General features: G+C 37.5%; 1 protein-coding gene across 2 annotated transcripts in view; it reads left to right on the plus strand.

Moving 5' to 3' along the window:
* RETREG1 (reticulophagy regulator 1) overlaps positions 1-25610 on the plus strand; it is a 69889-nt gene that overhangs the window by 30419 nt on the left and 13860 nt on the right. Inside the window, exons 1-2 of one of the 2 annotated variants that reach the window (XM_075052389.1) lie at positions 12440-12652; positions 25378-25504. In XM_075052389.1, the coding sequence (XP_074908490.1) occupies positions 12618-12652; positions 25378-25504 (162 nt within the window). In that variant the 5' untranslated portion in view covers positions 12440-12617. Of the gene's footprint in view, positions 1-12439; positions 12653-25377; positions 25505-25610 lie in introns of those variants that run through there. The other variant, XM_075052388.1, reaches the window with a different exon arrangement.

The raw sequence follows: 25610 nt of genomic DNA on the forward strand, positions 1-25610 counted from the left end.
AACCTGCCATAGGTATATTTATCAGAGGCATTTGTCTCCCAGTTTCCATGACTGCTTGTCACAGTTGTTGCCAGTCATGGTTTTTTTTTTCTTGCCACACAAATTGGCATCAATCTGATTATGAGAATATATATACATGATGTACAGAAATGGTTCTGGGGCCAGTTGTCCCTAAGCATTGATTTCAGCATCGTGAGAGCAGCTTTCAGGCCATTCTGCAGACAATGCAAAGGTTTCTAGAACCTGAAGCCCGTCATTGAATCAGTATCTGTTTTCTCTGATTAAAAAGCTTGCTCTTCTGTACTATTATATGTGGTTTGAGAAACTGAATTATTTAAATAATATTTTGTACTGTCTTATATCTCACCAACAAGAACAAAGGTTGGAAATTCCGTAGTGCTACACAGTTTTCCGTATGCAATATGCCCCCTGTATCCAACAAAAATATAGCAATTACATTTTCAGTTTTGTAAAAATGCTGTTTTTCACAAGGAGGAAATATGCGCAGGTCTTCTAACAGCCTGTTGAGTTAATTCCTGGCAAGTTTTCAAATTCTAAACAATATATAAAGCATATTGGAAATTTGAGGGTAATAAGAAGGAAAAAGAAACAAGCAATATTGGTTATTTTGAGAACTTAATAAAAGAAGCAAGGAACATTTATGAATAATGAAACAAGTTAGTTATAAATATATACTAGTTACTGCTATGGAAGGAAGAGGATGTCATTGCTTGGAATCTTTACAACTGTGATAGTCAGGAGAAAGATCAGAGTAAGTAGAGTTGAGTTTATATAGTAGTTGTGTTTTGACCTTTAATTGCATCTGGTTTGCCAAATGCAAGCATTAGATTACAAAACGCACGATGGAAGTTATTTACAGGGGGGCATGAGAACCTATAGTTGTAGTCCCCCCCCCCCTTTTTTTTTTTAATGTTGCCAGCGCCTGGGTCGTTGTGACACGTGAGGGTGTGTTTCCCAGCACAACATCTGATTAGTCACTAATTTAGTAAGGAATGTCCTGGCACACAGTTTTGTTGAAGCATGTGAGCCTATCAGCAGAATAACATTTTATATTCTTTTAGGCATTTCGACATACAGTTGAGTAAAACAGCTCAGCTGTTTTGAAACAAACATCATGATATTCCTTCCCTGAGTCTCGTTCTTTTTTTTTTCTTTTTTCTTACTGACAGAAGAGATGTTGCATGTTTACCTATTGAAATATATTTCATGACTTAACTCTTTTTTTTGGTTAATATTCCAAGATGGTTTAGAGTATAAATAACACTGGAAATCAGCTCTATAAAGCTACACATCTTTTATTTTTACACTGAGGAAAATAGAGGGTAGCCTATGCTCATTATGTTTTTCATGCTCTGCTAGTTTCCCCACTCTTTGAATACAGGTGATCAGACATATTCAGGAGACCAGTTTAATAAAAATTTTCAGAGATAAATATTCACTGTAGCACAAAACCACAAAAGTTCTGTCAAGCCTGCGTGAATGTTGTGGTCCCGGCACTATATGACACATGCTTCCTTTTCCTAGCTTAGATTTGATGTAAGGAGAATGATACTCTTTCAAAAGTTCAGCCTTTTTTTACCGAGTGCTTAGATTGGTGGTACAATTAATAGATCACTGACATAGCTGTGGCCATTGACGTTCCTTTAGGTCAGTTCATAGTGTGAGGTGATGCTTAAGAGAATTTCATGGCAAATATAAAAATATACAATATGAAAGTAGTAGAAATATTTTTTTAAATACTTTAAAAGTAAAATATTAACTTTAAAAGTCTGTATTAAAAATTTCAGACAGGAAGACACTGTGACAGAATGCTGAGTAGAGATTGATGTAGTCCATTTGGATTTCCAAAAGGCATTAGCTAAAAGCAAATAAGTAACTCTGCAATATGAGAGAAGATCATCCCATGAATAAAAAAACAGATGGATTATAGAGAACAGCAGTGAGAGTAAATGGCTAGCCTTCATCTTAATGGAAGGTCAGAGAATGCATCCTGCAGCAGTGTGTGCTGGAACGATCTGATAAATGGACTCCTAAGTGATCCTGAAAACATGGTGAATAGTGGGATGGCCAGACCTGCTGGAGGGACCAAATTATTCAAGGCAATGAAGTCAAGGACCGACTGTGAAGAATTTCAGAAGATCCTTTACAGGATTCTTTCACAGTAAAATAGCATATGAAATTCAGTGTAGGTAACTGTAAAGTTACGCAGGAATAGCAGTCCTAAATTCACATATAAAATAATAGTGTCCCAAGGTGACTGTAACCACTCATGAGTAAGATGTGGTCTCACCAAACCAGCATTGATCAACAGACTAAATCTACTGTTAAGTGTCAGTGAAAGACATACAGGACAAAAGTAAGCACAGCCACATGCCACTCTTATGTGCTGTATGTCCCCATCCTGAATACTGTGGGTGGTTCTGATCTGCTACCTCCCAGAAAAACATACAGGAGAAAAAAAGTCCAGAGTAGAGCAACAAGGTAGAGCAAATATACGGAACTATTTCTGTATAAAGAACAAGTAAATGAGATAGGACTTTTCAAAAGAGAAAAGGACTAATTAAGGGGAAATGTAATAGAGGTCTCTAAGATGCCACAAGGAACATGTCTTCTCTCTCATGCTGTTGGAATGAGGAGGCATCAAAATAGCAGGCAGCAGGCTGAGGAAAAATAAAATGATGTAATTAAGCTTTAGAAATCCTTGACACGGGATTGTTGTGAATGTTAGAACTATATGTGGATTAAAAATACAAATTACAGGACAGTTCCTTGAAGAAAATTAATTGAAGGCTATTAAATAAAAAAATCACCACCTCTGGCTTTGAAAGTCCCTAAGTTGCAGATTGTTGGAGGCTGCATTGTACTTTATAGAGGTACCATTATGTATTTTCCTGTGTTCTTACTCTGTTGCTTAGGTATCCCTAGGTATTCAGTTTTGGCAACTGTTGAAGACAGGGCACAGGGCTAGATGGAGTTTTGTCTGACCCAGTATAGCTGTTCTTGTTAAAAGCATTACAAGCATTGACTTTTTATTCACTTAAGTGACATAGTAAGACTAAAATAAATACATCTATTTATTTCTGCATTTGTATATGTCGTTAAAGTCTGAGAAATCGCAGAAGGGCATGTGAGATAACTGTTGCCCAATTTTAGACTGAGTGTCTGTTGCTACCACCACATCCTATGGAAGTTGCAAGGTCAATGTGTACCTTAAGAACTTGCTTTTATGCATTTAGGCATGAGATCAGAGTAATAAAATCAATCAGAGCAGCAATATCTGAGGTTTGCACGTCTGATCTTTAAAAAAATATTGTTCTAAACATTTTTAAGAACTTTTAGCTGAATGCACGTATATGTTTTCTTAGAACGCAAACAGACACCAAAAGATGTAAGGCTGTTGTCTTGTGTGTTGATAGCAAAGACTCTAAATGCGTCTGAACAACTATTGCATGAAGTTCTCATGTCAGGGCTGTACTTCCCTCCTCTATAGGAACATCCAGGGAGTTGGACTCAATGATCCTTATGGGTCCCTTCCAACTTGAGATACTCTGATTCTATGATCTGTATATCAGCAGAGAAGGTTTTTCAAAGCAAAGGATGCTTTCTCATAGGTATCTTGGAGATCAAGACTCTGAAGGAAATGGCAAAAGCTGTGAAAAAACATGCATTTTACAGATTTATATAGATAAAACACATGTATGAATAGGTAACTTCTAAATTGAAAGCTTAATTTTTCAGTCTTCTGGCAGCAGAATGTACTGTTGAAGTGCCTTTCCTACAGCTTAACAAAAAGATTTTTTTAGAAAACTTTAGATGTCTAAAAAATGAGGGGAAAGGAAGTTGTAAGGGTGATAGGAGCTGCTGTTGTGTTGTGCAAAACAAGGTGTTCTATACATGTGTTCTAAACCACTTTGTGAAATGAAATGGGTTGAATTGAAATAAAAATCAATAGTAACAGAACAGGAAGAGGAAAATTTAGGTCTTCCATACTTTGAGGCAAAAGTCTAGATAACTGAAGTTAATTTGGCTTCCCGGTAGTGCTGTGAGCCTCTCTGCAAAATGTCATCCGAATTACCATCTTCTCGAGGCAGGGCGAAGGTTATCAGGTGCTCAGCACTTGTGGCTGAGTGTTCTGGCAGCACTCGCCCAACCAGTTCAGGGGATTCCACTAAATCACAGCTCTGCCTGTGCCCTCGATGACAGGCGGGTTAAGCTGCAGGTCTTCCCTGAGCATCGTTCCTGCTCTGAACCCTTCTTGGCTTGCGTTAGCCCACGAGCCATTTAACTGTGTAGGTTTTTTTGGGGGTAGGTGTGATTGCGGGAGGGGGTTGAGTTCTCTTTTGCAGTCTTGGCTGTCCCCTTGCCTGTTCTGTGGTTCATTGGGCTCCGCAGCTTTAAATTTGCAGTTGTTTCACAGAGGGCTGGGTGTTAAAAGAACAGAAATGATTGTGGTTTGACAAGTATTTACTTTGGAGAAACTCTGGTAAGAAATTGGGCACACCGGTCACTCCAGGATAAAGTTAGTTTTGTCTTCATCAGTGCGTCTCAGAATGAGCCTTCCTATCTAGTCTGCAGTTGTGTACACCTATGAATCGTCATGGTGTGAAGCATACCATTACTTTGTGTAATATATTTCTTGTTGCTATTTCACATTATTACCTATCTTACCCTTCTACATTGTTGCCTGTGATATTATGTAGGGCTATTTTCTTTAAGTTTTGATGTTGGCGTTTAACAAGGTTATATGTCTTTTTTCTCTTTCCAGCTGGTAGAGCTACAAAGTGAGATTAAACAGTAATATGAACTGTGGTGAGGGGATTTTTATTTTTTTTAAACAAACCGGTTAATCAGCATACACAAATATGTGCCTCCTAAAATGGCATGCACTCTGGCTTTTTTCTCCCTGAGCTGTTTTAGTTTGTAAATACTTCAAACTTTGCTTATATAAATTTGCATTTCATTGTTTTCATGATATCAGATTTGCTAATGTGTTGTTACATGTGTTGGAGGTGGAAAGTACTGACGGGTAGCATACGAATTACTAGTTGCTCCATCAGATAAAAATATGGCCTTGAAACCGAGTGACATTATTTTTTTATGTCACAGTTGCATGGTTTTATAAACTTCTACAGTGAGACTGAGTAAAGACAATTCTGATGAAAAAAGCTCTTTTTAAAGGGAGAAAATATGATTGTAATTTTACCATCAGGCATATTAAACAGTAGAGATTTTATGTCTTGTCACACAGTAAACCAACAAATAGATAAGAAGTTGATAAGTTGATTTTCTTACATTGCACCAAAGACTAAATTACATGATTAGGTGAAAAACTGGCTCATATCCTCTTCTTCATAGGATGATAGCAGCATCAAAGTAATGGTGGGTTGTCTTAGCAAACTGTGAGCATACCAGCAAAGTCTTTTAGATACAGGGATTGTCAGTATGTGGCTCTGAGTGTCCTAATTATCTTAGAGATTCTATGTAGCTGAGTGACATCTTATGTTCTTAATTGAATTACATACAGAATTGTTTGCTAAATATTCTCATTTTCTTGGTAGCTTGCTGGCAGTCTGCTTTTCTTGCATTGTTTTGTGCTGTGTTTCATACTTACATTAGAAAACACAACAAACTTCTCAGGTTTGTGCTTTAGCTCTTTGTATCAACATTTTTGAAAAATATTTTAAAGTCTTTATGCATTATTAACTATTTTTAATCTTTTGACCAATTTGTTCAATGCAAGCTGATTTCATTGTCTTGCTATTTGGTCTGCCTTTCATATAGTTCATCTCTTTTCAGTGGGGAAGAAACCAATTGCTGAGAAGAAACAGATTCAGATTGCTACAAACCAAAAGAGACAGGTAGAGGGGCAGGTTTGAGTAGCATGTGTGCCTAGGAAAAAAATTTGCATTTTAATGTGACTTTACTGAATTACAGATCATGATTAGAGATGAACTGGTACATAAGTACCTTTGTAGGTCTTAGGGTAAATCGGGAATGTGGTATAGTAAACAAAATAATTTCATGAAACGGTATGTAAAGTGTCTCTTCAAAAATTTGGAAGAATATTCAGTTACCTTTAGAAATTGCTCAGATCATTGCTAGGTGATGTATTACCTGTTTTTTTGTCCCTCCAAAATCTGTTTCTTTTATAGCTGTTTAACAGGATCCCATGGCCAAAAAGTCCCAGAGCACTTGAGATTTTCACCCTTAGTGGTAAGATCTTCTACAGCCCTGTCTCCAGCTCTTCTCTGTTTGTCACACAAATCCAGCATGACCTATCATATTTGTACCAGAGGAAGATACGCTATCTTCACGTGACTAAAATGTAGTAATTTGCTTTTTAAACTGCAGTTGAAGTGTCTCTTACTTCCTTTAACTCTTCTTTCTGCTTGTGTTCGAAAACTTGGAACTACTGTCATGCACTGTGGTGTGTTATTATGCGTGCTTTATGATGAAACACAAAAACCTCACAGTGACAATTAATTGTTGCTGATACAAATCAGGTTTTGGTGTCTGTTGATAGTCAGTTTGCTTTCATACTCAATATTTTATGATTCTTTAAAAATACATATTCATGTGCTTTGTTCTGCCAAGTAAATATTTCTTGCATGTGATATCTTGTTTAGCTTTTTGAATGTTGCATTACTTTTCTTATGTCAAAACTGAATGCTGGGGGGGGGGTGTCTTAATATGCAGCTTGTGATTTAAACAATGTTTTAACAATTAGTTACTTCATCCAGGTACAAAGAAGAATCCTGCATAATATGCAGGATTCCATGAAGAGAGAAAAATTTTCCTGAGCACTTCTTTTATTTGCTTTCATTGGTCTTTGACTGTTGAAAGATATTTTTTTTTTTTTAAATTTATTTTTTTTGCCATTCCTACTCCTAGGTACAGATAAATACAAAACTGTATTTTGTGTGTAATAGGTGTCTTAAGTTTTTTTTTCAGTGCACTGCTTACCAGGTTGAGGTTATACCTGCTATAACACTCCAGCAAAGAACTGAGCATGTTCAGCAGGTCTATCTTGATGATTTTTCATTTACGCTTGTATGAAAGGCTTTCTCTCTTCTAAAACAAGCCTCCTGTGTATATATTACAGTGTATGAAGAGATCTCAAAGTTAAGTAAATATAATAAGCATTTGCAATTTGAAGTCCGCTTTACCTAGTCAGAAAGAATTGGAACAGGAATCATTCAGCAAATTTGGATGTTGAAAATACGGGAAAATTGGGTGTGCACTTGAAATTGATGAAATACAGTAAAACATATCCTTTCATGTGTGTGTGCTTATAAATACATAAACATACAGATGCCTGCACACACACAAATGTGACCAATATATTCAGTTTTCTATATTGAAAAAGGGGGAGAACATATTCCATTTTGGGGACTTCATGTATGTTATTAATATGATTTTTTTCAGTAGCAGAAACATGCATTTCAAATTAGTTTTAATCCTAAACGTGCCTTTGACAATGATGGTAATTTTTAAACACGTGCCCTTGCTGAAAATAATGTCAGCGTAAATGGTCCACAAAAAGTAAAATGCTGGATGGCCCATTCCTTCTGGAAATATGAACTAAACTAGATGTTCTTTTTGGAGCATGAGTTTTTGCTATGAGACAGGTGAGGTTTTTTAGGATCTCTCTAAGTGCACAGTATGGTGTTCATTATTTTTTTCATCCACATTATTAGAATGTGGCTCATTCATAGCTGAATAATTAGAACAGGGTTATACGTTGAAAGCACCGTCTTACTCTCCTTTCAGAGGAGGAGAGACATAGACAGCGGCAGCGATGGTGACTAGTTCTGGAGCTGGTTGCCCAGCTAAAGCGTGCCACAGGCTGACTAATTAAAATCTTCGAAAGCTTGCAGACTGGGTGGGGTACATAATCTACCATGCAGTGCCAGATCATCCCCCTTGCACTCTTGCAAATGGACAGCACGCTGCCTTTCACCCCGCTGCTAGAGCCCCTCAGCATCTTCAGTATCTGAGTATGTAAAACAGTGGATCCGACACTATTTCTGATCCTCTCAGCTACTCAGTAAGGCTGCTTCCTTGTCTCTGGCAAGAATATAGTTTTTATTTTCCTTCTTTTGCTGATGACTTCCTCTGAAGTCTTTGGTGCCTGCCTGTAAGAGGAAAATTTCACATAGATGTCTGTACAGTTTGGGGGGAAGGCCATTTAGTTGATGATTGTGATACATGTTCAGTCCAAATCTGTACTTGGCAAGAGCAAAACTGGTGAGATTGCCTGATGAAGCAGTATTGTCAGGCTGGCATCCAATCTGTGTGCCAGCACATATTTTAGGGTATCTTAATACCTGACAGTAGAGAGCTGTTACTTACCACCTGTCAAGGAAGTTTTGAGAAAGGTCTAGAAGAGGTCTGTTTAGTTGAAGAACAGGGTAATGGAGATGAACAGAAGTAAGAAGGATTGATTCTTAAAGTTATCCAAATAAAATTAAGACCACTGGGTACTGTGGAAAGCTGCGTGTAAAAATGTGGTAATGAGGGCCAACAGAGCGTGAGGAACAACTCACAAAAAGGGTCAAAACGTGTAAATCAATAGTTTGCCTTCACTGGGAATAATGATGTACACTTCTGGTCTCTCCCACCCTAAATTGGTTATAGTAACTGTAGGAAGAGTTTGGAAAAGAACAGCCAGGATGTTTGAGGGCATGCAACAGCTGACATGCGTGAAACATGAGCAAAACAGGGCTTTTAAAGATGAATAAGCTGAGCAAGAGCAGAACATAACTGATAGTATCTTTCTCCTTTTGATTACAAAGTCAAGTGTGTTCATGTTCCTTTTGGAAGTAACGGGCTAGGAGGAAGGGGTTGTTCTTTCTGTGGAGGAACCAATGGAGCCAAAGAGAGGGAAAATTTCAGAAAAAGCTGGATGCGAGAAGTGAGAGAGACATGGCAAGGCTGGAAGATAGCAGGCAAAGAGGTTGTTGAGAGGAGCAGGGATTAGTCATGTAAGGTGAGGCCTTGGAGATGGCAAGAAGGAACTTAGAAAGGACAGAGAGGATTGACCAAAGTCCCCTGCAATTTAGAAAGTTGTAGCGTTAGCTGGAACTAAGCAAGGAAGTAAGAACCTCCCTGAAAAATAACAGGGGTAAGGAAAGAGCTTTTCCTTCCTCAGTTCTGTCATTTCTAGTCACTTTGAGTTTTCCATGTTGAAAAAGTTTTAAACTGATTTTTAGCAATTCTAATACCAGGCGAGCTCTTTTCTAGGCAGCTCCACCTTTCAATTCTGCAGCCCCATCAAAAGGGATATGATAATGGTCTGCAAAAATGATTAATAGCTGTGAAAAGCTGAAGAGAGAGAACTGTCATCTACCTGTTCCAGTAGAAGACTTCCTAGACATCAGTTGAAGTGGCTAGATCAGAGCAAACAGGGTGGGGTTTGGTTGGGTTTTTTGTTTTCAGACAGTATGTAGTTAAGCTGCCGAAGTCCTTGCCGCAAGATGCTATCACAGGATGGAAATCCACTCGGAGCTAAAAATACAGACATCACTGCTGGTTCAGGAAACCCATGAGCCACACGTTGGAGTCTAGAAGACCGAGTATTTGGAGAAGGCAGCAATGCATTTTTCCCTAGGCTGCGCTTTTGGACACAGTAGGAGATGCCAGGAGCCCTTTGGCCTGATTCAGTACAGTAGTTCTGCTCACCTGCTGCTCTTCCACCCGAGGGCACTTGGAGAGGTCGTTCCATCTCGTGCGGCTGTCAAATAGTCTGGAGCCCGATCTGCTGGAAACCTCCAGATGGGCCACTACGAGCTCTAATTCCCTCGGTGCGGAAGAATTCAGAATGATTAAAAAATTGAGACGAATTTTCTAGATAAGTCTTCTTTGTGATAGCAAAATACTTTAGTGTGATTGCAGTTCGGCTAATCATGCGCTTATGCTGTTCTGAAGTCTGATTTGCAAAAATGATGAGCAGTGATATCAGCAGAAACTTGTCTTTGAGCATTGAAGTGTTTTCTAAATGCTCTACTCCTAAGTTAACAGGTCCTTGACATTTCAGTTAGGTACTCATTTGAACTTAATCTTTCCAGGACTCGCTTATCAATAAGTAAGGTGATATTACCCTCCTTACCTCACTGAGGGCGGGGGAAGAGTTCTAAGGAATTGCAAAAGGAAACAGTGAACCATTTTTCTGCTGCAGCAGCAAGCATTGTGTACAGGGCGTGACAAAGAAATGAACAGTCCAAAGTCATACTGGAAGAGTTTGGAGTACATCGAGTTCCAAGACTGAAACACAGGGGTAGACACATTACTGAGAGCTTTTCAGCTGCCCAGTGTGATCATCAAATGCATTAAAAAGCAGTATTTTGTAAAAAGGCGTTTTTCATAGTAAATACGTGTGGCTGTGTAAGAGTATATTGCAATGCATGTAAACAAGCAAAAGCAACTCAAATTGCACAAGTGGTTTAGTTTTGCTTGCTTTCATTTTTCATGCTACATTTAAATTTTTAATGATGCTTTTGTGCGTTTGCATATTTCAGCTATTTCTTTTGATTCTTTTCCTAATTAGAGGACTTCAGAATTTTAATCTGAAAATGAAGCTGTCACACAAAACCATTTCATTAATTAAGATTTTTGAATTTAGCAGCTCTGTTGCTTCAGGGTAAGCTTGAAGGAAATTCAGCTCTAATTATTTCACCTGTAACTATCAGAAGTAGAAAAAGAAAAGAAGAAAGAAGAGCAGATGATATTGGAATATGCAGGTATAAATGACCATGGAATGTCTCTGTTGAGTAGGGCAGGATGTTTTCTAATACATATTTATATATTCCTTTGCATAATTTAGACATAGGACTTTATTCTTTTTTTTACTTTGCTCTCCTTTGTTTTAAAAGTCCACTATGATTAAACTGCCTCAGGAATAACATGTGTTGTGAAAGACTGAGGAAAGGTATGGATACAGAAGATGGGATGAGATTAAAAAAAGGAAAAAGGAACTAACTGGAATGTTGGGAGAAGAGTTCAGGAAATTGTCATTCACAGATAGGCAGCATTCCTGTTTCGTTTTGTTTTCTTACCAATTCCTGAGAGGGTTTTATTAATTCAAATACTCATATAGTAAATATAAATCATGCCATTTAAAGTAATAGATCTATGATTATATGGTTTGGGGAGTTTTTGCAATTTTTATCTAGATCTTACTACTCATTTTGAAGCATTTTGTATTAAAACAAGAAGAAAGGATAGAATCCTTTGTAGTTTTGGAAGTTAAGCAGCTTTCCAGCAAATGATGCATTACCCACAATGCACCAAATACAGCTTACCAAAACAAAGATCTGGGGTGCTTATTTTTTAATCTCACATACCTTTTGTTCCAGCTTTGCTTATTTTTTTTCATTTGTTTTTAAGATGTGACATCCCCAGGACAATTCCTACTATCTCATGCAGGAGAGGCAGGTCTAAATCTTGCTGGATTCCTTCATAGAATAAAAGATTTCTGCATGAAGATCTCTGGATATAATATTTATTTGAAAATATATTAAGAGCAATAGGTCAAGCTGTTTAATGGAAAAGGAAGCCATATGAAGGAACAGTGCTGAGCAATGTGCTGAACAATGTACATATGGGATGCTTGGAGTCTTGGGCTGCGCGACAAAGCTTCAGCAGCACAGATAAGGTTGTGGGGATGTTGAAAATTAATAGAGATGTAGCTGGTGTAGGTGGAGTGGCAGAATTCCTGTCGTGCACGCAGCAAAAAGCCGTAGGAGGAAAGTGAATTTGTCAATTCACCTTAGGTTGTTTGCAGAGTCATTCGAAGTATTTTGGCAGAAAACCTCCTCCTGTTGGCATACTTTCTTTTTGAGGGCTCTTCCAGTACAATTTGCTGGTATCCCTGTGATAGCTAAGACTGCTTGTGGCAGGCAAGCTTGGAATCAGAACTTAAAACCAGTGCAATTAATCTTTACTGAGAACTCATCTTCCTTTTCCTTATTTTAAAAGAATTGCTAAGTTTTGGGTTTGGTTTTTTTCATCTGTGAATTTAGTCAGTGGAGAATAATTTTGCTGCTTCTGACGGCTTGTGACTGATGCTTTGTGGGGAGGGAAAAAAGGATATTTTTACAGTTAGAGTAAGCTCTTGGCTTTTATATTTTTAAGCATGTTACTTTAAAGTTTGTGTCTTTTACACTGCTGCTCAGTTACACCTGAGAAAAAAAGGAGACATTGAGGAAGATTTCCAGTGGAAGCAGAAAAATAAAATGTACTAACTGGGTGGTGATTCTCCCTCACATGACCAGGAGGAAAAAAAAAACCAAACCTGTTTTGCTTTTGGCTGTGCTTGCTACTAAACACCCTGTCATAGTGTGTGAGGTGAGTCACGACTTGTTTATTTATAGTTTTGGCCAATCAAAGCCCAACGCTCTGAACTTCATTCAAGAGCAGCAGGCACTTAGGATGTCTTGTAAACATTTGCTCTCCGAGCAAGGAGCGCTCTTCGCGGCAGCAAACAGGACAGTTGCCCGGGTTGCCGCTTCTAAAACACAAAACAGACTTAGAAGATCGTTGCCTGGATTATCTAGATTGGTAGAGAGAGAGAGAGATAATTCCTTTTTACATCTGAAATGCCAGACAGTGAGGATCTGGGACAAGATGAAAGGTACTGTACGTTGGTTGTGATGGGCTCCTCGTGCAGCGCAGTACGGACCGAGGCTTCGTGTAATTAATCTGCGTGCGTTCCCGAGTTCTCAGCCTACGATCAGTTTTCTCTGCCTTGTAACAGATCCTCTAGTTGTTGAGGGGTTTGCCTCTAATGCTAACCTAAGGCTTCTTAGGAGAGAAGAACTAGATCTTAATGTCTGCGTAGAGGTTAAATTGTACAGCTCTTATATATTTCTTAAACTAAAGCTGAAGGGCAGAAAATACTGGGTGGTTTCTACCTAGTCACTTTGCCCAACCATGGGACAACTTACGAGCCTCAAAATGTCAGAGACGCAAATAGTTTAGTCGGGAGCCACATTACTGACAGAACCATAACTCATTACTGTGAGATAGGGCACTGTGTCCCTTGGAGGTATGCCTGTCTTTCTGAAGTTTAACTTTTATCCTAATTAGCTCATAAAACCAGCGGTTAGGAGAAGAAAGTAGTTGGATCTGAAACTTAGTAAACCATTTAACAAATACTATTTTCTCAAATATGATCCAGTACATTCCTATGAAATAAATGCACTAATTATATTTAGCTAGATGGACAGATTTTAAAATAGGTATTTTAAAAGTAGATGTTATTGATGTTTGGCTATTATAATCTAGGCTTCTTAAAGTCCACATGGTCTTTCCATAGGTGCAATTTTTACTGTCTTGATGCTAATCAAAATGTTGGCTCTAAAATGGTGTTAATGAAACATTTGATATTGCAAAAAAGAAAAATGGTCATGTATGTGGAAATAACTTCTTTTTTTTTAGGAGTGAGTTAACAAAATGCTGGAATATAGAGGCAAATTTAAAAAATTACAAGGATCAGAAGTAAGCATTTCATTATGGTTTCAGAATTGATTTCTTCTCATTAGATTTAACTTTGAACATTTATGTGGGTGGTTTTTCCAATGTGTATGTCAAAGTGGTGTTGTAAGATAGATGAAATACGGAAGACATTTCTGGTTGTCTGTTGTAGATCAGTATATTCAGGCATGGTCATCTAATGGGATGAGTGTGGGTGAATGGATCCCCAGTGGCATAATTGGGTCTCTGCAAGGGTGGGGTCACCTACGCGTTTCCGTTTGCAGGGATCTAAGTTGTGCCCTATATATGACATAGATTAAAAGCAATTGTAGTAGTAGGTAGCATTTTTTTCTTTTAAGGAAATGTTGACTCATTACTGATAGCCACCAAAGTGTTGATTGCTATTCATTAAAAATGTTTAGCTGGATCTCCAGTTTGTTAAATTGTATATTTTTCAGTACAGGAAAACACCAGTATGCATGACACATTAAAAAAATGGGCTTTCAGATGATAATCACCTTTTTTTTTTTCCTTTTGAATCAGTTTTATAAAGGATATGCATCATATCCTTCTTTGAAAATGTGTTGTGGTTGGTTTTTTTTTAAAATCAAAATGGGAGAAAATATTAGCAGCAGAGAAGAAAAATAATTTTGGGAAAAAATATTTCAAAATTCGGATTTGGAAAAAAAAAGCAGCAGTGTTTACCAATATGTAAAAGGATGCAACTGGTATGCAAAACATACAAGCTTTGTAATATCTAACTTTTTTGTTAACAATTCTTTCTCTATACAGGCTTGTAGCAAGCTTTGGCAGTTAAATAGAAGTAATACTAGGCCTAAACCCTCTAAGACTTCTTTTTTTATGAATCAAAGTTGTTTGTTGTTTTTAGGTTCTTTGTTTGTTTTTTTTTTTAAACAAAAAGGATGAATGTGTCTAAAGCAGTAACCTGAAAAAGCGTGATAATAGGGCCTGCTCTCCCCATTTATCATTTCTGAAACTACCATTAAATTAATTGACCCTGATCCTAGTCCCTCATCCTGTTGTGTCTTTGCTAGTGAGCAAAAAGGTTTGAGAAAAGAGTTTAATCAAAAGGTTCTGGTTTTTTCCGGAATTAATTTGCCTTTTTGTCTCGGCGGTAACAAATAGGGTATAACTGGAGACCGTTCCTACAGAAGTGCTAATGAGATTTGGTGGAGGTCAGAATATTTTGGTCCAAGTTAAACAAGAGGGACTAGAAGGAGGAGCTATGGGAACTATACTGGACCAATATGGGAACTGTACTGGAACAATTCCTTTTAGAATCGCAGAAGAAGAGATGGGAATGTAAATGCACAGATAATGGCGTAATTTTGAAGGCACACTGAATCAAAGCTACTGCTTTATATATTTAAAAAGAGGACGACAGAGGTATTTTTGCAGAAGCTGTTTGCTGATCGGTTTCAGCACACTGCATTCCTTGTAGCTGCCTCTCAGATGCAAACAAATACTTCTTACATCCTCTCCCCTCTCAAGTTCATGTCCTACTTCAGAAAATATGTAATATTGCATCACAAGTGTATTTCATGAACATTATAACATCATAGTTAAGGATGTGGCATTGGTCAATAGCCTGTTAGTCATACTGTGAATTTAAACATGTAATAAGCAAAGGAACATATGCACGAGTACTTCTTAGTACGACTAGTAAAAAAGCCAAGAATTGTGAAAATTAGGTACCCACTCATATCTTCTGTTTTGTTCTGTCATAAGATCCTGGGCAGTAGCAGATGAAGAACAGTGAGGAAAGATGTGGTCAATGGTAAAGAATTGAAAACAGTTTAGCGTAAGAACGATATTTTCCCCCAGTAATTCTTTATCATCAGGCCCCCTACAGTTTTGCTGTAAGATGGTATAATTTCTTTTTTAAAAACCTGTCATCTCATGAGGAATCTAATGATGATCAAGAATGGATAAAAGGTACTGTGAATAATTGGTCCCGAAGCAGTGGAACCACACGGCTACGGGTGCTTCAAAAAGATACCGATGTGTGCCTTCCTCTACCAGAACAATGTCCATGGTGTTCTAATCGCTGTCACCTGCCTGTTACTGAAAAGGACGGCGCGCTAAACTGTTAGCCAGGAAACTTTTATGACCTGAATATAAATGGGAGAGAAAGCTATGTTATTTTGAACGAGTTGATTTTGAACTACAATCTCAGAGTGCATGACCTTTCTCAGTATGTGCTTGGACTTAGAAAAATGGAGATCCAGTTTCAAGTCAAATATGCGTGTTACTTCATTACTCAAAGCATTTTGATTTGTAATTATAGAAGAATATTTGTTTCTTCTGCTAGTATTAGTTAATAAAGTGGAAAGTACTTTATTTCCTTTTACGACTGCATTCAGTGCACAAATGTAGGCGACAAGTGGTTAGCTCATGCTGGGAACTCTCAGTAATGCATCGAAGTAAATGATCACCTGCTCATACAAAATATACTAAAACCCATTGAAAAGAGTCAGAATGAAGTTCCATGCAGAAAGAGTTAAAGCCACCTTGTAATATTACATGAAAAGGTGTTTTTGTGTTTTTGCAGGTTAAAAGTATTCTTTGTCTGGCAGTTGAAAATCCAATTTTCCTTTTTTGTGCAGCTGCCCTGCAACTCCAGGAATGCTCAGCTCATCTTTCCTAGCTGTTTGACTTTGAGAGGCCTTGAACTAGGAGTATCCCAGCTGAAGAATGTGGAGGCTGAAGGAGGAAAATGAATTGATTTTGTAAAAAAGGGTTAAAGGAGTTGCCTTTTCCAGAGAAAAACAAATGTGAAAGAATTGCTTCCAACAGCTGGGCAGAGCCGTTTAAAGTTCTGCAAACAGAACTTTATGCTCCTGTTGATAAAAACCAGACTTCCTTACTTTTCTGAACAAAAATAGGGCAATAAAAATGTCTCTTCTGCATCACCAGTTTCTATTACAAATAGGAAGCCGACCTGGAAGATCCCAGCCCTTGTACTGTCTTGGTAAAAAGACAACAGCACGTAGTAATAGCATTATAGTCTTTGCTAAACAGAAAGCAAGTCTGTAGTAGTATTTATGTGGCACTGAAACAGTCAATTCTCATGCAAAGAGATGTTTAAAAAATCCACGCTTATTGACTAAGTCATGGCTTTGGACTAATAGCACTTGACTACCCAATCACATTTTTCGTTTTGAATGACCTCAAACTGGAGCAGCTGGTTTCTTCTCAGGGGAGCTGGGCAGGAGTAGGACGGGTCAAAGGGAGGGTTTCCCGTGAGAGCTGACTTGTCAGTTTGCTTAGAAGAGTCTGTCTAGAGGAGCTGGACAATGAAACGCCCCAAATTTAGTTGGAGTATATTTTGTTTATTTTAGTAGGATGTGCAGCAAAAAGCGACAACGTTTAGTACAATCTGCTGTGTTGAGGAACTTGTGTACTGGGATCACCTTCAAAAAAGTTGGAGTTAACCAGTTGGTATCTGATCCGCTAAAGAAAGACAATACAGCTCCTTATTGAGATTTTATAAGACGACTGATGTTATACTTGAATAGAAAAGATGAACACATCACCTCCAAAATAAAATCTTGGTAGTAATGGGTCTTCTTTTTTTTTTTTTTTTTAAGCAACCTGTAGGACAAGATGAGTTCTCCCGTCCCTTTGCAGAACACTTCAGTGTATTTTTATAACAATAGGATTGCTTTCATTTTCAGAAAGGTTTGTTCTTGACTAGTAATACAAGCAAAAAACCCCACCTTTATTTATGGGATTGATACTGTTTAGCAGCGCACCAGTGGTAAAATGTTCCCATGTCAGTTGAAGAGAAGAAAATAACCATTATGATTTTAGTTTAACACACTGTGCAAGAAGCATGTAGAGTCAGGGATGAAAGTTTGCTTCTGTTATGTTTTGTTAAAAGTCACATTTCCTGACCAGTCTTCTGTGCAGTCCATTGAGAAAAACTCATCCAGCCTCATCAAATGATGATGATTTAAACATATTTCTTGTACAGTAACATTACTGAAAAATACGCTTGGTCAAGAAATAAAAGGGGCATGCATGTTACTGAAAGCTGTGAAATAAGATCTTTTTTCAGCTTTTTATTGCCCACCTTCCCTTGAAAAAAAACCAGTAACAGTGAATTAGACTGACTCACTGTTAATGAAAAGCACAAAATTGAAGTGTCAGATGGAGATAGATAAGATCAGAAAGAAAACACTTTAAAAAGTGGAAAAGCAACATTGCATGGTTTTAACAGAATTCATTTATTTCTTAGAAATTATGTATTTGAACTATAGGAGAGATGATAATTAAAGGAGATTTTTGGATTGGGAAATGTTGTTAGTTACTCTTCAAGGTTGATAACAACATTCTCCAGCTTCAATTTAAAAACAAAATCTGTCTAGCTTTGTATATCTTAGAGATTCCAAGTGTGCCCAAGCCTTAACAGTCAAGGGATGTCAAATGCGATCGGTTAAAGGATGTTTGCCGCAGTATTACATGTTGGTGAAAGCCTAAACCTGTGCAGCGCCTATAGATTAGTAATGGTAAATAAAGTGCATATGGATATCTACAAGCTGGAAAGATTTCTGTTAAAAAAGCTTTGTAGAGTTTGTAGCAAAAAGCTTGTAGATGAAGATTCTTCCTAAAGTTTGACAACAGAGTGTATTTGTGGATGCTTCCCATGTTCCTCGTTCTTTCAGTGATACAGCATCTTTTTGTGGAACTCTTTGAAGCAAGAAAGATTTTACATGGTGCCCCAGTGATTCATTTAAATTGCAAGTCTTGTTGACTTGTTCATAGCCACATGACACAAATACAATTATTTTAGTATACTTAACAATTGCATAGGATCCAAAAGTGGCACAGGATAAAGCACAATTCTAAATAATCACCTTTTAAATTAGCCATGTAGGTCATTAAGGTGCTATGCTGTAAGTTCAGTGATGCTTGCTATTATGTCTTTCCACGTAGCGCACATAACATTTGCAAAATTGTTTCATTGTATTATAATAAGGCTAATCAATATTGCATTGTTTTCCACCACACAGTTCCATAGTAGATTTTAGAGGTCTTGCCATTGGTACTTTAATACACTTAGCTGTAAAATGTGCTTTTTACAGTATTTTATATTTTGGAGAGAGAGGGGGATGGTTATTTTCATTCTGAGTATTGGTCACCTAGAATTTAAATGTAAAAAAACCATTTACAATGTTATTCACAAACTTTTTAAGTCTAAATACTATTTTATATTCCTTATCTCTGTACCCGAATAATTTAGAAGACAAATTTTAAAATATATTTTTGGCATAGGTCTTCAGGTATAAAACCTTTGTTTCAAAGAAGGGTAACTGCATCGTTATAATCACTCCCTTCTGCACTGTGGTGATTCCTTTCCTCACGGGAGAGACCTGTGAAAGCTCTGAAAAGGTAAACCTGTTTGATGGGGTTTTGCTAACAGTTTACACACTTGATATTTCATTTGGTCAAGTTTCATACTTAATTCCTGGTTGCCTCTGAGGTTTGTCCTTAGACATCCACATCCCTTACAGCTGCATCATTCTATAAAGCTCTAGATACTACTTTTTAAAAGACTACAAAATAGCCGTATTACCTATATTTTGATATACATATCTTTGGGAATGTAACTTTCAGCTCTTCCACCTTGACTAATACATTCTAAATTACCCTTAAAATTACAGAGTCTGCACAGGTTTCAAGCGTGTGTGGTTGCAGTTGGGAAATCAAGAAGGTTTAGAAGCTCTGTAATTACTAACTCTTTGTTTATGTAGATGCAATCCTTCAGATCCACCACATCATGGTGTACTTTGTCACTGCTGCAGTTCCGAGTAGCGTATCTACGTGCAGGTACATATAAAACCATGTACACATAATTAAAAAAATCCAGCACATCACGAAGAGATCTTTAAACCAGTAATATGAGAGCTACTGACCTTTCCGAGAGAAATGTGACGGGGCTTTGCTTGAACAGATGTCTAGATACAAAATGAGAGCATGACACCATCAGTCATTTTTAGAAAATGTAATGCCACTGACTCTTCTGGCCAGAGTTTGTGACTCTGATGGGTTGAAGCATCTGGGGCGGGAGGGTGTTTGGGTTTGGTTTTTTTTGCAGCTACTAGGTAACAGTTTATGTATTTGCTCAATTTTAGAAATCATGCAATAGGTAGTCAGAAGGATATAAGTGATTAATATTCTCTCTGAACACCTTCAATCTTATTGACAGTAGTTTTAGAATAGAAGTGTAGTACTTTCTATCAAACTCAGGATAAGTGATGGAGGCATAAAACTTTATTCCTTCTAAATCGTGCATGAAAACCTTTGAAGGTGTTCAGAGAGTTGGCTGCTTATATCCCCAAAGGAGCATCTGGACAGGAGTCCCAAAAGCTGTTTTGGCAGGAGGCACAGGGTTCACATTTAAGTCATTTATTAAGGTACTGGAAGTAATTCCACTGATGTTGTGCTGAAGTAGTTTATGTTCTTGGTTGACCGATGTTGTAGTCATGCACTCCATCATCTACATCACTCACATATCTTCTTTTTTTTCCTTTTTGTCTTTAAATGTGATCGTTGAAAAATGAATTTGCCTGGAGTATGCATCATTAGGTGCCTGTCAGCTTTTGATCTAATGCAGGTTTAATGTTTATCTCTGTTTCTACAAGGGCATGACGTAACCTCTTTACCTTTCCGTACCTACAAGTATATGTTGTACCCCCTTTCTTCCTCGCTCCCCCTTCACCGGGATCTCCGTTGCTGCCCCCTCGTTCCAGCCCTGCGGGTAGCACTGCCGCTCAAGTGGGCTTTGGGGAAAAGGGGCAGGAGGGACAGATCTTACCAGGGCTGGTAGTTGTTGGGAGGTGGCAACGAGAAGAGGCAGCGTGTGCATCTGGTTGGCGTGCTGAGGATCAGCAAGATGACGTTCTTACACCTCTGGTTGCCTAAGGTCAGAATACGGCTCCAAAACAGTGCCTGGTGTTCCTTGTAAAATAGAAAAGCATGGCTATAGTAGAACTGACAAAGGTGTCCCGTGATTTCTTGTGGCCTACAAGAAACGGCCAAGTATTCTTTTGCAGAGCAAGCTTAATAGTGGGTTTGTAATGTTTTGGAGCAAACTTCACCTGTACCATCCACCCTCCTTGCTTGGCGTCTCCTTTGTCAGTGTGCCACATGCAGACCACAGGACCAAAGCATCCAGCAGTACTTTTGACCTGCACTGCAGCTCATACCTTCAGTAACTTTTCAACTTGGCAAAAGAAAGCATCACTAACAACCAAGAGAAGCAACTCCAGAGAACTTTCCCTGCAAATGTGCCACTTTTCTGTATAATTTGCACGTTTGTTTTGAATTGTTATTAGTAATCCCAGTGTGCCTTGTTGTATCTCCTCCTCTTTAATCTATATTGTCTTTATATTGGTGGTTAGCCTATATGAAAAGAGTTTGCATTATTATTGTAGTTTATGCTTTCATCTCCCCCCTGCCCTGTTTTTGCTACTAACTTAAAGTTTGTAAGCCAACTATCTATAATTGTCCTATGTATTTCAAAGCTCCATTTCAATAGTAGGCATCAGGCCTATCCACATTCTCTCTGTGCTTCCACAGTATTCCACTTTGACTGTCAACAATTTTAAATAAAGGATAGGAGTAAAGACTGTAAAAGGATTTTGTACTTCAGAATAATGTCATAATAGTAGTTTTCAAGACTAGAATAAACAGGCAACTCTTAAAATACCTATTATTAATGCTGCAGAATAGTTTACAAAAGCTAGAAGCCGTGTTTCTTTAAGGAGAGTGGTGTATTGATAAAAATGGCAGTTCTCAGGAGACAAAACCCTTGTATACTGCTTTTCTCAAGCTGCTAATTACCAAAGAGGATGGCAATTGAAATTGCTATTGTGGATGGGAAGCATGTGTAACATTGCTAATCCCTCCCACTGGGTTCCTGCAGTGTTCTCTGTGAGTTATTTAATGGTTTTATTTACATCCTCTGTCAGAGGCAAATACCTGCATGCAGTGCCATGCATGACGGGAAAATATGTTGCTTTTTCTGTCTTACAAAAGTCACCTAGCCCAAGACGTGAGACTCTTATCCTATGAAATATTAGGTACACTATTTTAAATTGTTTATGTTTTTTTCTTAAAGGGGGGGGGGGGGGGGGGAAGCCCTCACCCTGAATGGTCTGTAATGTAAAGAGGAAATCACACTACTGCAATACTGTAAATACTATAATAAAGAAAAACTAGTATTTCAGCCACAGTGTAAAACTGATTAAATTCCAAAACCCAAATTGTTGCCCTATTCCTGACTTTACTATAGTATAGTGTTTACATGTGTGTATATATAGTATTTACATGACATAAAGTCATGTTCTGTGTTCCACTATGCACATGATAGTTTGAATATGAATCCCCCACGCCTGCTATTTCTGTTCTGCATGAAATGGCTCCCAAACCTTGCTCTAATACCAGTGTTGCTGTGTCACCACCTCGTGGTGAAGTTCCTGTATGGTAGTTAAATATAGGCATAGAAAAAGGATGAAGTTTCTCCATGTGTGTTTAACTAGACATTTTTGACCGAAATTATTCCTGACTTTTTACAAAAATGAGGCTGTGGAGACTATGTATCTGAAAATAGGAGAAGGCAGTTAACCTTCATTACGTTAGGAAAGCTGCTTCCAAGTAATCGGTATGTCTGCAGTACAAAAGAAGGTACATTACATTCCCATGTAGAATAAAAATGGATATCGTGTATGTGGGAGAAGACGATTTATTCCTGGCTTAGATACAAGTATGTAAAAATTCATAAATTTAAATGTGGGCAGCAGTTAGACCAAAGCATACAATTCAACATAAGACCAAAATCCTCTTATCCTGTGTGTTTAGGAGAAATGAGAGCAAGAATTTATAATTGTAAGAAAAAGTGGCTTTAGACCTTGCTGAATTCGATGTCAGACATGTTGTCTGGGGTTTGGCTGAAATGTTAGTTAAAGGATTTTAAGGAGAACTTAAGTTCGCTGTTCTTTCGAACAGAGTTCACTTTCTCCTTTTATCGTAGTTTTAAAATAGAAGTGACATAACTTTGGGCTATCCAACTGAAAATTTATAAATGGAGATTTATTTTTTTTAGTTGGAAAACAAAGTGAAATAGACGTTTATATAAATAGTTACTTATCATTTGCCTACTTTTGTTACTAATCTGTGACCAGAAATCTGAGGTAATAATGTAATCCCAAACTTTTCTTTTCTTTTGATGTTACAATGCAATAAACAGTGTGGACTACATTATTTTACATGCTATCATGAGTCATTGATCAAAGCTTCTGCCTAATTTAGGCCACTTGACCCTTTTAATAACCACCCCTTCAGTGCTCTGTTAGTATATCTTGCATGCTGCCATGTGAGAGATCCCTTCCCTTTCAGTGCACGATCAGCATATAGCCCCAGCCCTACAAAGAGAAGCCAGTCAGAAGCTTATCTTTTTAGAAGAAATCAATGTATCTCTTGTAGTCCAGTGCAATTATATGTGTAACTTTCAAGTAAATATTTTCCAGAATTTAAATCCTTTTTTCCTTCAACCGTTATCTCCTTGGGCTGTGTAAATAAACCAGTTGTTCTTGCTCAAAAGATCTGCATTGCAGTTCTTGGTGGAAGTGGGAGTGAACTCATGCCTGTATAAAAACATTACTGTACACTTCTGCTTTATAGACTGAAAAAGTAAAAATAACATGAGGGAGCAAACTTTTTTTTAGGCACTTTAAAAAAACCCCAAACTTCTAGTTTGTGGGTTCCTGCGAGTTTGTGAACCAATTCTGAGGGAACTGAAAAATATTTATGAGGAAAAATAAGCCTATTTTGGTAGGGTTAAATTTGCTATATTGGGATCCACATCTGTTTTGAAAAATGTTAAGTATTAAGCAAATTAAAAAGCAGCACTCAAATTTTAAGTATGCACCATTATGTTCGTCATGGGAACAAAACTCCAAGTAACACCTGAGCCAGGAGCCTCGATAGCCTGTGGACATCAGGGCTGTCGTACGTGTGCATCGATACTGCCAGTGGCTCACAAAAACACAAACGTGTTCAAAAACTTCAAAATCTTCATGGCTTTCCTTATATCAGGAAATGAGAGACATTAACAAGTTCATAGCCTAAAACATAACGGCTCCTAATTAGTAACAATGAACATTAAATCGTAGCTAATAAAATACAATACAGCAAAGGTATGTTACGCGTGTGTCCTCAGTAGAGAAGGTAGGCAAAAGCAACCTACTAACCAGCTGTCAACTGAGAAAAATCCGAATGCTCATGATGGCTTCTAATTTTTACAATATGTTCCAATAAAAATGACTAAGCAATCTGTTGTTGAACAGATATTAACGTGGAAGCTTTTAATCACTACAGGTATTTTTACAAGTTATGACAGATGAACTTTTTTTTTTAGTCTTGTGTTTGCTACGGAAAAATTAAAATTTTAGATCTTGTTATTCCTAATATTAAAACAAATGTTTAAATGATACTTTTGAACACCAAGTTTGTACAGGGTAAAGTTTGAACAGCAAAAATCTCATCGGTCACTGATGCTTGCTAAAATTTAAGTTGTCCCAGGGAACTATCAGAGGGCACTTGCATTCTGAGTAACAGGAACTGTTAACAGGGTCTTGTGGTGTTTTAGTAGCTAAATAGCAGAATAATTGTTTGGAAATACGAGTTGGCAGTTTGATCTGAAAGTCTGTGTGTATGTCCTTATTGCTGCACACCGACCTTTGTACATTCATTTTTTTCATAATGTAGTTTTTGATTTATCCTGTAATTTGATCCACCTATGACAAAAGTGTTTACTATTAACGCAGTGATGCATTGGACATTTAATGGATCATGTATGTGAGTAAAATGACTGTGGGATTGTTTATGGTTTACTTGCATTCACTGTGATCAAAGCTGTGAGTACTGAGCAGTGAATTATGCAAAAGATAACTTTGTAAAACTGGTGCAGAATTTACTTCAGATTCTCAGCATTTGCATGGTGGTACATCCATCCTTTGTACCAGTTTGATTTGACATTGACTGGCCTCTGTGTGTTTTTTCTTTTATTTCTGGTTTCCTAAAACATCTTTCTTGTAGATGTTTTGTCTACACCAAAAAAGTATACGATGTGATCATTAAACTGGATATTGTCTAAACTGATCAGCCCCAAATTAGATACATATGCTTTCTTATGTTTTTCAGCAAATTCTTCAGTACAGTTGTTTTTTAATTTTATAAAAAGGACTGAACAGTCAAAAGCTAAGCTTTAGAAACAGTCCTTTCAATATACTAGAAAAATAAAAATTCAGTAAGGAAATGAATGTAAGCATCAAGACTTAAAAAGCAATTTCTTTTTTCCCAAGTTGGATAACAGTATCTTATGGATCATCATAGTTTGCAAAACGACGAAAAATAGAAAAGAAAAAGCACGAGGATTGTATGCCTGAAATCAAATGTATTAATATGTATGCCCATCCTGTGGCAATGAAAAACATCGTGGTATATTTTTTTAAGGAAAAATAATATTAACAAGTTTGGGGTTCAGTTGCTCAATTTAGATGACAACTGTGCCTTGAACTCGGTGTTTTCGCATGGCCAGAATGAATAAGCAGTAATTTCCTCCATAATTGCTTGTGTGGACTGAGAAATGCTACTACTGAGCAGAATTTTTTTGATTAAAAAAGATCAAATTAGCCCAACATAAAATACGTGGAAGCAAGCACAGGTTTCTGTAGCGTAGCGGCAGCCATAGGATCGCTGGATGCTATAGCTTTACAACAAGATGTTTTCAGCCGGTTTCAACTTTCTTATGATCTATAACCAAAGTTGTTGGGTATTTTTGTTTGTTTTCCTCAGCTGGGAAGTCATCAATTCCAGGCAAGACTACAGACCCAGAATAAATCAGTGCATTTCAGAAACACTGATGAATTTATTTGTATTTCTTCAAGAAATGTCCCACTTCAAGGAACAAAACCCTGGCAAGGTAAGCACTCCCAAGTAAGATTAACAGTTCAATATTGTTTAATGAAGAGGTGAGATAGATTTAAAAAACAACAACAAGCAAGCAAGCAAAAAAATGAAAGATGAAG

The sequence above is a fragment of the Buteo buteo genome, chromosome 20 (assembly GCF_964188355.1).
Source record: "Buteo buteo chromosome 20, bButBut1.hap1.1, whole genome shotgun sequence".
NCBI classification, from domain to species: Eukaryota; Metazoa; Chordata; class Aves; order Accipitriformes; family Accipitridae; genus Buteo; species Buteo buteo.